The 12,542-nt window shown below is 37.7% G+C and overlaps 1 protein-coding gene across 10 annotated transcripts in view; it reads right to left on the reverse strand.

Annotated features, from left to right (window-relative positions):
- The window catches only part of DST (dystonin), a 558,535-nt gene that overhangs the window by 142,872 nt on the left and 403,121 nt on the right, over window positions 1-12,542 (reverse strand). For 6 of the 10 annotated variants that reach the window (XM_004605867.3, XM_055134251.1, XM_055134252.1 and 3 more), the window contains 3 exons: window positions 10,824-10,952; window positions 7,764-7,852; window positions 6,558-6,693 (listed from right to left, as the gene is read on the reverse strand). In XM_004605867.3, coding sequence (XP_004605924.2) covers window positions 6,558-6,693; window positions 7,764-7,852; window positions 10,824-10,952 — 354 coding nt within the window. Of the gene's footprint in view, window positions 1-31; window positions 5,486-6,557; window positions 6,694-7,763; window positions 7,853-10,823; window positions 10,953-12,542 lie in introns of all 10 variants that reach the window. The other 4 variants (XM_055134257.1, XM_055134255.1, XM_055134256.1 and 1 more) reach the window with 1 other exon arrangement.

The following is a 12,542-nucleotide window of genomic DNA, read 5'->3' on the forward strand; positions in this document are numbered from 1 at the left end:
TGTTAGCTATAAATGTGACCAATTCACTTACCGGTTCCGTGGAGTTATTTCCAGGAGTCGGATCTTTGGACTTGGAAATATATTCCACCTGGTCCGGGAAATCCCTGCATAGTTCCTCAAATTTCTCATCTCGTGGCAATGCTGATGCACACACAGTAGAATTTTCTAGTTGAATTTCATCAGCATTTTGTACATTCTTGGCACATGAGTTTCCTTCTCTGTTTTTAAGATCATCAAGAATGTACGGTTTTGCATCTTTTGTCTCCAAAATGGATGATGTTTCCTTCAATTCTCCAATGTGTTCTACTTTCTCGGAGTATCTATCCGCAAGCAGCTTGTAGAAAATAGTTTCCAGTTGTAGGGGAAGTCCTTGGGATGTAATACCCCTTTTCTCAAGACCATAATCTATCTGAGTGAGCTCCTTCATCAATTCAAATGTTTCTGTGATTTTTTGGCTCTGCTGATTTTGCTTCAGTAGATCAAGCAGAAGCTCAGATCTAAGATTTTCCATACACAATGGATCATCTCTACTTTCTGCCTTCAGTATTGGTAAGTTATTCATGTCACAAGTTCCAGAAGCATCAGTGAGTTTTGAGTCGCTGGACCCACTTGATGCTTCACTTGCTGACTGTGATGTACTAATTCTCTTCATTAAATTCTGCAGGAGTGCTTTTGTGTCTGCACAGGATAAAGGCTCTCCCACCTCTTGAGGACTGGTAATGCCTTCTTTCAATGGACTTTTCAAACTCTCATTTCCATTCTCACCCACAACCTCATACAATTCAGGAAGCTGAGTCTCTCCCTTTCCTTGCAGGTTAGGAGATAAAGTTTGTTCTTTTTGTGGCTGCAGTTCAATCCCTCCCTTTTTGTTATTAATTTCTAAATAAGAATCATTAGTGCTTAAAGTGTTATTGGAGTGGCCATTCCTTATTTCATTTGTACAGAGTTTGGCTGACACAAAATCAGTATTTTCCCCATGGCCTTCCGTATTTTTAAGAGGTAAAATTGAAGGTGCACATTCACTTTTTCCTGGAATTTCTACTCCTCCCTCTAAGATGCTTTCTACATTTAAAAGATCATTCCTTTGTTCCCCCTCACTTCTATGTGTGTTTCCTTGTATGGAAGCTGCCTTATTTTCTGCATTAATTCCTAATTTTAAGTATTCTTGCATGGGAGGGGGCTCGACTAGAATAGAACTTGAGATATCTTCATTTGTTTTTAGGACATCTTTTGTTTTCCTAGATTCAGTATCATGTCCTACATTAGCGCACAGATCAAGCCTCTTTCCACACTCACCATCCGGTGACCCTTTCTTCACACTTGTATTCCCTTTCGATGGTACAGTGTCTGAAGTAAATCCATCACTGATCTCTTTAGAAACCGATGAGTCAAATACTCTTTCAAGATTCTCAAACCGAAGAGGACTTACACTAACCATTTCTGGTAGATTTTTTGGTTCAACTTTAAAAGTTTCAATTGCTCTTTCAAGGCTTCCATTCTGAGTATCTTCTTCACTTGGTGGAAAAGCGGCTTGGCTGTTAACTGAATCAAGATAGTCCTTTACAGAGTTACAAGGCACATGCTTGAGATATTCATTGTCTACTAGACCTTCTATATGCTCTGCTCCTTCTCCTGAGCACTTAGCATGAATTGAAGCGCTATCTTCTCTTAGTATATTATTTTGGTGATCTTTCTGAATGACATCCCTTTGATTTTCTGGATGATCTTTGTCAGTTACAAAGGCTATGGATGACAAGTGGCTATCCTCAGTAGATTTTCGTACTAAGTGGGGCTCAGAACTCATGCTTCTGTTAAAAGATGAATTAACTTGAGGCATCTCATTCTCAAAATATTGATCTGCACCTTTCACAGAATCAGTGGATTTTGGGTTTTGAGTCAACTTATTCTGTATATTCACAGAATCGTTATCCTTTCTGGAAGTTGAGCTTACAGTAGTATTATGGACAAACCCTACAGGCTGAAGGGTGTTTTCTGAACCAGCATCTTTAGTGACAGGCAGCAATGTACCTTTAGGAACCATCTCATTATTCAATAGATATTTTTCAGTTTTCCCAACTACCTCAGTTGCATCTTCTGAAGCGTTGCTTCTTTCTGTAACTAAAGTACTTTCACTAGTTGAGTCAGGCTGTTTTTCTAAGGAGCTACACTTCGGCATCTTATCCAGAAGAAACATTTTATTAATATTTTGGTTGTCATGACTGTTTTCCTTTACATTTATGACTTCGGCACAGAGTTTAACATCCCCATCTTCATCCTTATTATGACACACGGACTGTTTGTTCTCATAATTCCCTCTCTCATAATTCCCTCTTTCGTCATCACCATCATCATCATCATCATCATCATCATCATCATCCTGATCATTACTGTCACAATTATAATCCCAACAACTGTCTTCATTCTGCACAGAATCTAAATATTTAGAATCAGAATTTAATTCTTGCCCAGTTAAACACTCTTTCCTACTCTCTCTCCAACAGCCGGTGTCATCATCGAACAAGGCACTGAAGCGCTCTTTTCTTTCAACAAATCTATAATCAGTCAATGAGTCAGACTTATCCCCTTCATGGTTATTTGTAGTTTTTCCACCTAATATAGTTTCTACCGGTTGCTCATTCATGTTGCATGAGTCACCTAAATTTAAGTGCATTCTTCCACCAGAGTCCAAGTCAGTGGACTCACTAGCTGGGACAAGATTCTGAAGAGACTGTGCTCTCTCCCTCAGACCTGACCGATCAACTACTTCCTTCTTGGTAGCAACAGAATTATCATCCTCTTTTGAAACATCTTGGGAACCAGCACCGCAAGGAGCAGCCTCATCACTTTCTGCCTGCTGTGTTTTATAGTCTCCAGGTTGCAGACTGTCATGACCATCATCTTCAAACAAGGGCGTGTCATAAAAGTCATCATCACTACCAGTGTCTGTTTCTGTGTCACTCTGCTGTGTGTCCAGTAATGATGTTTCATAGTCACCAGCACTGGCAGTCTCTTCAGGTAATGGCACACCAGAAGCACAAGAAGCACTGATGACATGATCAGTATCACTCCCTGAAGTCATGGCATGGGAGTCAGTCTTCATACTGGATTCATTTAGCTTGTCCTCAGATTTCTGCTGAGAAACAGCATGCATTTTTTCATCTTCATCATAGCTACCCGCGATCAACTTATTATGATATTGTGCTTGAGAATCACTACAATTAATACATAAAGGTTCTTGATCAAAGTGTTCTTCCTGTAAACTGATGTTAATAGCTGCAATTCCCAGGAAATGATCTTGAAAAGTTTCTCCCGTGCATTGACCCCGTAACATGTTTTGGTCACTGATAGTCTGGTTACTGACTGGCAATGCAGCATCTTCACATTTATTTCCATTTTCTTCTGTGCTGACTTCAGCACTAAAACTCCCCTGGTAATTCAATTTATCATGACTTAATAAGGCACTTAACCTTGGAGAATAATTAAACATAGTCAAATCCTTCTTTACATCATCTTTATTGTCTGTTTTAACCAAATCGCATATTCTACTAGTTTTTGATTTTGCAATATGATTTTCTGTCAAATCACTGGCAAAGTTTTTAACATTTTCAGTGCGATAACATTCATCTGAATGTTCATCTGTTTCAACTTGTCTTTGGCTTTCCCAGTTTTTTTGAAGGTGTTCAGAGTCTTGTTTAAACATGTTACCTTCTGCACGTTCAGGCTGTATTAAATGTGATACAGAATTGGGAACACATACACTAGATAAAGTCTCAATTTCATGTTCAATTCCTTTTACATTTGACACCTTTTTTGACTGATCAAATTTACTATTGAAAACATTAGTTTCCCCTTCATGAAAGTCTTCATCTGTGCCATGGTTTCTATTTTCAGGGATTTCTTTTTGCTTAGGTTCTTTGCAATGAATTTTATCAAAACTAGTTGGTGAAGCTATAGGTTCTTCCTTTTCTTTGCTTGGAGAATTACTCAGAAATCCACCTGGGAGTCTTAAGACATCAAGAGAGTCTTTTTGGAGTATGTCTTCATCATGCTCTACATTACAGTCTTCTAGTAGCATACTAATTGCCTCACTCAAGTCCCCATCATACATCAAAAGCCTTTGTCCTGTGTTTGCATCCATATAGCTATTTATCATCAAATAAGACAGAAAGAGTTTTTTAGTTTGTTCTGAGCTCTCAGTTGCCACCAAATCTTCTCCATCTAAGATATCCTCCTGTTGCCTATAATCATGAACAGTAGATGGCTGGAATTTACAAAAGGACAGCCATCTTTTGGAATTTTTGCAAGCTTCTAAATCTCCCACATCTGGCATCTTATCAGGAAGGGTTACACTTTTTAAAATTGAGGCAGTGTTACTATCTATAATTCCAAGCTGCTTCGCGGCATCTAAACCAATGACTTGAGAAGTTTCTGGAATATAAAGAGCAGCAATCTTCTGCCTGCCATTCAGAATTTTGTATGCCAATTCATTTGTAAGCAAGTCCTGCTGCAAGGAAGATGATGCAGGAAATATTTCACCAGAGTGAGGCCAAATGAGTCCAACGTAGCCTCGCTGAGCCTCGAGTACCAAAAGAGCACTGCTGGAAGTTATCAAATCACACTGCACAGCTTCATCCACTGTTAAACGTTTAGCCGGATTTGAGTGCATAATGCCACCTGTTTGGACCTGATACGTGAGGATACTGTTAGCAGTATCTCTGTCAATCACCCCTTCTGCCATAGCTTCTTCAACAGTCATTCTTTGATCAGTGTTGCAACCGATAAGACCTCCAGAAAGCAGCTGTGCACCTAATAACCTAAGCATGGTTTCACGGTCGATGAGACCCTCATGAGCTGCCCGTAAGATGCTTATACTCCTTCCACATTTTAATGTTATTCTGCCGCCTTCTTGTGGTCTCACAGGAAGAAGACGCATCCCAGTGCCTTCCTGCAAAATACTTCTCTGCATGATATCAGTTAATGACACTTTTTCAGAGGTGCAGGGATCAATAAGATCTTTGCACATATTTTGCCTTTCCAGGACTTTAGAAAATAATGTTGAGGAAACCAAGTTCTGTTGGAAGGCCTTCTGGAGGGTCAACCGTTCTCCTGTGGTTGGAATAACTAGAAAGTCTGTGGAAATCAGTATCTCAAGAACTCTGATGGCCATGGATTCTGATATCACCCCTTGAGCCAGAGCATCGAGCACTGGAACTGTGGTCGATGACACAGCAGAAATTAGCTCCTTTGTTTTACTGAGTTCTTTGAGTTGGCATAGAACTTGATCATCAATAAGGCCGAGACTTTCAGCATCTTTGAGGCCAAAACATTTTCTTAATTCTGGTGAAATGATACCATAAACCATTAGCTGTGTCTCAAGCAGCCTGATTCCTGTGTCATAGTCAATGAGGCCTCTTAAAACTGCCTGAAAAACTGGAAGGACTTCTCCAGTGGCCTGATCGATGGTGCCTGCGATCACTTTATCCAGCTGAAAGGCAAACAGAATTCTCAGTTAGTCTCTGATATGAGAGTTGGCCATAATCTATAAAATGTAGTATGTTTTTTGAAAAAAATAATGCACTTCAACATAAAAAATCCTCTTACTTACCCAGATGCAGCAATACTGTGAATGTTAGGCAGCTCAAAGGCACAAGTGATCTATGTCAGTGATCTATTCAACAGCACAGGATGTGATAAAGCTTTGAAAACAACATGCATCTGTGAATCGAAAACTTGATATTGTGCACATTAACAAGGTTAGTGAGGACACAACAGAGTAAATGATGATAGTGAGAAAAATAGGACACATACTTAGAAGGCGAATCATGCTTTCTGCAATTGGGTGAGATTAGTCTACTGATGTGAGAAAGATATCAAACCCCATGCCATTGATGTTTACAGCATACAAACTTCTTCACAAAGAATCAAAGACTAAAGAACCAGAAAACTCATTACATGCCTCCAACAAATTGTATGTCAAGTATTCTAGGAATTAAGCATAGTGAATACAAAGATAACCTTTTGAATGTTGAATACTGTATTGAATATTGATTATTCTTACTATGTTTGTCAGGTTTTAAAAGTTTAAAGATGGGCCGAATTTACAGTGATTTCTGTTGTATTTTAAGATAGATGCCAGGGTATCCACACTGTAACATATGACCTAGAATTATTTAAACCCAGGAATATGGCTGAATATCAAAACAAAGTCCATAACACTCTAATGTCACCTTTAGAGAGGCCATCTTATAACATTATATCTGTACAATAAAATAACTAATAGCAGTAGAAGAAAGGCTTTCAAGAGAAGAGTTAGAAAATGAATGATTCTTCTTTAACCATGCAAGGCGCAGTTAAGATGCCACAGAAACTGATGATAGCAAGTGTAAAAATATATAAATGCTGTAAAATTATATAAACACTCCAAATATTTAAACAAACTTCACTCAGACTTTCTCCATGTAAACAATTCAAAACCATTAATTTATATTGAAATATGTAACTTTGGGATAAAATTAAAAGTCTCGTAATAGTTTCATGTTTTAAATAAATTACATTACCTTCTCCTCTACCTTTCTATCTCCTAAAGTCTGTGGTTCTTGGAGCTGTTTCAGAGACTCACTGAAGAATAAATTATAACTTTCTTGAAGACTTTTCACTTGTTTTTCCAATTCATTTCTTTCTTCATCTGTCATTCTAAAATATACAGAAAGTCAAAGTAATGCAAGTGATAAAGATGATTCATTAGGCTCAATGGCATTATAAAGCAGAACTACTTTTCTCAATAAACAGATCAGCATAAAATTAAATATAGCCTCATATACATATTGCTTGTCGTAGACTGATCATGTGTGAAAATTACGGATCATCTATCAATTCTTCCCTTGCCTGAGAAAAGGACTGGAGTAAGGAAGAAAACTCATTTATCAACCAGCAGCTCTTCTGCATATACAGTTTTTTAAAATAATACTCCCTATCAAATGACAGAGGAAAAGTTCAACTGTAATCTCCAATATGGAAAGAGGATAGTACAATTCAAGGTGAAATTTATGTAAACTGAAAGATTAACAGAGATGCAATTACGAGGCATATGTGATTCTCTAAAGTACAACACAATATTATTCTGGAACAAACCTAAAGGGCATAACCAAAGAGGAATTAAGAATAGATTCCTTATTGTCTGCCAGGGAGAGTGGGGGTGTACTGGGGATGTTGGTGATGGGGAATGTGCACTGGTGGAGGGATGAGTGTTTGATCACTGTGTGATTGTAACTCAGACATGAAAGCTTGCAACTATCTCATGGTGATTCAATAAAATTAAAAACAAAAAAAATAATATATTCCTTCTCTGAGAAAATAGCAGAAGTAAATTTTGGTGCTTCAAGTAGAACTTAAATGAGAGAAATCAGTTAGCCATAGTTATCAGCTATAAAAAAATAAGAAAATAGTCACACATACTTTCAAAGTCTAAGTCTTAGAATTGGCTTACAGACTTTACCACTCACTAGCTAGAGACTCTTAATCTCTCTGAAAATGTTTTTTGTTTTTGTTTTTTTAATTAGCAACCTATAGGGAGAATAGGAACATTTCAGAGTCTGGGCAAATATTGAAAGTAAACAATGAATTGCAAAGTATATAACTTTATACCAATAAGTAAACTTGTGATTGAGTTCCACTTTTAATATTTCAGTGAAGACTTAACATCTTTGCATTGATAAATGAATCTACCCATTCTCCAAATAAAACAGTTCTAAAGATCAACATACTTATCTCCATGTTTAGCCAAAAACAGCTGCATGGTTTGAAGTGCTTCAGAAAACTGTTCTTTCTTAGCTGATATTTCCTCACTGGAAATCTGCAAGGTAAAGAAAACGCATCAAACTCTCCCCTCCGAAACACTAGACAAAGTAATTCTTAAAATTTAAATAAGTGCAATTTATGACCCAAAGGATAGTTTTCTTTTCTGGGGAGTCCAAGTCCCCAACAAAACCAATGATCATTATCTCTTTCGAGGCGAGAACAAGAAGAGCACTTTATTTGGAATGCATGGTTAAAGAAAGCCACTTAATGTAATAATAATGCCATTACTTTTACTAAAAAATTATAATACCACAGCATTATCCAATTCTTACATTCTCCCAGTCAATCATGCTGAGGGTCTATCCTATCATCCCAAGAGGCCAGAGTGTCAGGACTGGCCCAGTGCTCTCCTTTGAATTCATGACTCAAAAAGATATCTGAATATGGAGTATTACACTAAAAAAGTACTTTCACCCAAGTTTCTGGATTCAGAGCCTCTTTTGAGAATATGGGGGAAATGTGATCCTCCGGGCCTGAGATCAAAGGTCAAGATTAAATTATACTAAGATGCTCACAAAAGTCTGTGACATTCAGAAGAATAAAGCGTGTTTGAGGGGGGAAAAAGATTTTAATGCTTCTTAATGTATTATATGCATATAGTACATGATATATATGTATATATTACTTTCTCTTAAATTATTAATGTATTTTATGAGTACTTTATTTCAAATATTCATTGCATTTCTTTTAAGTAGATAAAATAATAGACTGATAAAAGGAAAAGTTGAGTTCCCTCCCCTCATCTTCTACTTAGATTTTTTTTTTCTTTTTGGGTCACACCCGGTGACACACAGGGATTACTCCTGGCTCTGCACTCAGGAATTACTCCTGGCGGTGCTCAGGGGATCATATGGGATGATAGGAATCGAACCCAGGTCGGCCACCTGCAAAGTAAATGCCCTACCCACTGTGTTATTGATCCAGCCCCTTAGAATCATTTTAAAGTCTTTATTTTTGTAACTATACACACTGCCATGTTGATTTTGGTAAGACACATCGTCTACATCAAATTACCCTAAATTTCTTTTTGACAGAGACCATCAAGTATTATTAGAGGTTTATAATTTAGGACATGAGCTGCACTAAACTAACAAGACTATCTGAGGTTACCTCGCCATTAGAGAAGGGAGTTGAGGGATGGGACAGAAATAGGCATTAGGCATAAAATGGTGTAAGGACAGTGGCATCATGATGGAGAGTCTTTGGCAATTTGGTGGTGGTGAGGTCCGGTAACTTTGTATATACCACAAGCACTAGTACTATAGCAACCTGCTACCTCAAATACAATAAAAATTAAATGTTAAAGAACTGATCCACTCTTCTGTTCCTACTTGGTCTTATAAAAGGTCCAGAAACATTTTTGAAAACATAAAACTACAAAATAAAAAGACACCAAGGGTCATATAATTTATATTTATTTCTCTAAGTCTTTTTCTCCCAGGTAATCTTTGCTGAAGTTATGTCCCTATATTAGTTCTCCCATTTGATAAAGAAAAAGGGGAGAGATATTCTAAATTATGTTTATATAAGTATTTTGAAGAATAATTCTATAACACCTAGTGCATTTGCTTTACAACTTATTTCTTCCAAACAATATAAGACAGTGTGCAAGATTATGAGTTGTCTTTTTTTCTTAACTGAACAAAAATTCTAGTATCAAAAATTCTATTTCCAGAGGAACACCAGATAAGGTACAATGCATCACATCCTAGGCAAAATTAAACAAGACTGAAGTTTCTCCCCCCCTTTAATTGTCAATAATATGTATTTCAGCTATTGACAACTGAGAAGTGATGCACAGCTAGAAGCAGCTAATGACAGCTTCCTACAGCTAATGGTAGAAAATGACACCACTGCAATTTCCAACAGGCAGGAAAAGGCAGAAGGGCAGTGCAGGAAAGGTGTGATGAGAGAAAAATGCTATTTAACCTAGTGGACTATACATATATATACATATTTTTTTTGATGCAGCAGAAATTTTATTACTATCACCAGCTATAGCAACTCTGGAATTTAAATATTAACTACCCAAACTCCTAAGTGTGGCACTTCATCAGCTACCATGGAGCTCTAATATCTCACAAGATGCATCTATTCAACCAATGCCAAGTAACTGAGGGACAGACAATAGCCTCACAGGACCAAGAACCAAGGTGAGAATGGCTGGAATTAGGCTTCTGGTTCAGATGTTGGCTCATAAATGTGCACACCTAAAACTCATATGCTAGGAAATGACACTGTTTCAATTTAAAAAAAAACCAATTTAGTGTTTTATTTTTAAATTTTTTGTAATTTAAAAGATTTTTTAAAAAAATTCACTGAGGAGGGACTGGAGCGATAGCATGGCAGGTAGGGTGTTTGCCTTGCATACGGCTGACCCGGGTTCGATTCCCAGCATCCCATATGGTCCCCTGGCACCACCAGGAGTAATTCCTGAATGTAGAGCCAGGAGTAACCCCTGTGAATCATCAGGTGTGACCCAAAGAAAACAAATAAGAAAAAAATTCACTGAGGAAACAATCTAGAATCGCTGATTAGTAAATACATTTTTATGAAACTGAAAAGATACAGAAAAGTGTGAGCTTAATCCAGCCCCTAATAAATGTTGATATCGTAAATGGATGTACTGTCACTCTGAAATTTACTTATATTGAGGAGAATGAGACCACCTGTTTTTGTGACCTGGGTGCCTGGATTTACTCTCCATGCTATTATGTAATTCTCAACGTCTGCCCAAAGAGGCACATCTATTAGGAAAAGCAGTTTACTGAGACTAGTGTGTAATGGCCAGGCTCTGAAATCTTAACTGATTCCTTGAGCAAGTTACTTAATTTCTCTGATGCTTTTTATAATTGCCCATGAAAATGAACACAAATTAAGAATTAAGCATTTTCGTAGGTGGGACTGTACCAGCTCCGTAAATTCTATCCACTGTTACTAACTAGAACCTCAATGAGCGGGAGTACCTTTTGCTTAGAGAAGGGAGATTTCCCAGCCTTCTCTCCATCTTTCAGAGTCTTGCTGATATTTGATACCCATTTCTGTAATTCTTTGGCTTTTTCAACATGTTCTTTCTTTTCTTCTTCCAGTGACTTCTAATAGATGTGATTGGTTAAAAAAGAGGTATAATTCAGTGAGCGATTAAACTAACCCTTCACAGAAAACATGAATGTAAAAATTCATCACACAAGTTACTGAGATACTTTATTCATTTAATTATCCATGTTTACCATATCATGTAGCAGATAGACTTGCCAAAGGTTTGAGTAGTACAGGAAGCTGTGAGATGCATTCTTTAGTGATCAGCCAGTCTAACCCCCCAGCTGATCTTTACAATATAACAAACCAAATGAATGCAATTTTATTCATGAAGCACTAGGAGGCCTTTAAACTACTGCCTTTGCATTAGCATTACAATGACCATTGTTTTGAAGAGTACTAGATAATCCAGAAGAATACCACCAGGAAGCTGAAAAAAATAAACACTGCATACATATAAAAAAATACAAAGAAAGAAGAAAACTCTTTCTCCTCTGACACATAAAAAAGCACTTGTAGTGGCACACAAAGCTACTTCTAATTGTAGTTTTAATTAGAAATAGGAGATCATGGCACGTGTTTAATATGGAAAGAAGGCTACTACATAGAGATTTTAGAAAACTTTTTTTCTCCCCCTAGGATAACCTGACACACTGCAGGATCACAGTTGTGGGAACAATTTTATATCTTTGATTTCAGGGTGCTTTTTGAAGTGCTCAAAAAATTAGTGCAGGGCCATTTAATAAATGGATTGCTAACATAACGCTTGCTCAATCCAGTGAATCAAGACCTGTTCAGTGTGAAGAATAGCTATTGTGAACTTGCTGGTGTCGTATCAAGCGTAACCCATATTGTAGGAAAAATGTTTAGTATGAATAAATGATTGAAAAAATTTCTCTCCATTATTAAGAGCAATAAATCATTTATTATTTCAATTTTGAAAACTTTCTCTTTTGAGCAGTCAAGTATTTCTAGCTCAAAAGAAACTGTGTTCAAGTGTGTGACATGATAACTAGCATGTCTGTTTAACTGATTCCATGCTCTGGGCAGATCATGGGATCCACTGTGTCTCCTTTATTGCAAAGTTTCCTATGCACATCCTATTATGAAGAATAGTAGAGGCTAGAAATTCCTGTCATCCAGGGTTCGGACACTTCTAACAGCTTTAGTCCTGTGTAGAAATCGAAGTCTGCTTGTTCTAAGGCTTCTTTATACGTCAGTTTTCTTTTTGTTTGGGAACATATTATATCTCTGGCGTATGATTTTTGATCCTTGAGTTCTGTAGCAATGGAGACGTCAATGACACCCACTTGGAGAGCCTCTTCTAAGGACAACCGGGACTGAACCTGGGGCTCTATCAACCCTCCCGTCAAGTACTGGAATTCCAAGCATCGGATTCCCATTTCCTTACTTATGATATTTGCATTCACAGCTTCTACCACAGACATGGCTTTGTTAGTCACCGGATGGCTGAGGCCCGTGATAACTAGCTCGCACTGGCGAAGTTGCTGGGCAAAGCCCTCATCAACGAGGCCCCTGTGCAAAGCTTCAGCCACGCGGTACTTTTTCCCAGTAAGAGGATCGATGATCCCTCCAGTACTGACTTGGGCTTCCAGGCATCGGAGGGCAGTAATCCGATCCACCAA

The sequence above is a fragment of the Sorex araneus genome, chromosome 4 (genome assembly GCF_027595985.1).
Source record: "Sorex araneus isolate mSorAra2 chromosome 4, mSorAra2.pri, whole genome shotgun sequence".
Classification (NCBI taxonomy): Eukaryota; Metazoa; Chordata; class Mammalia; order Eulipotyphla; family Soricidae; genus Sorex; species Sorex araneus.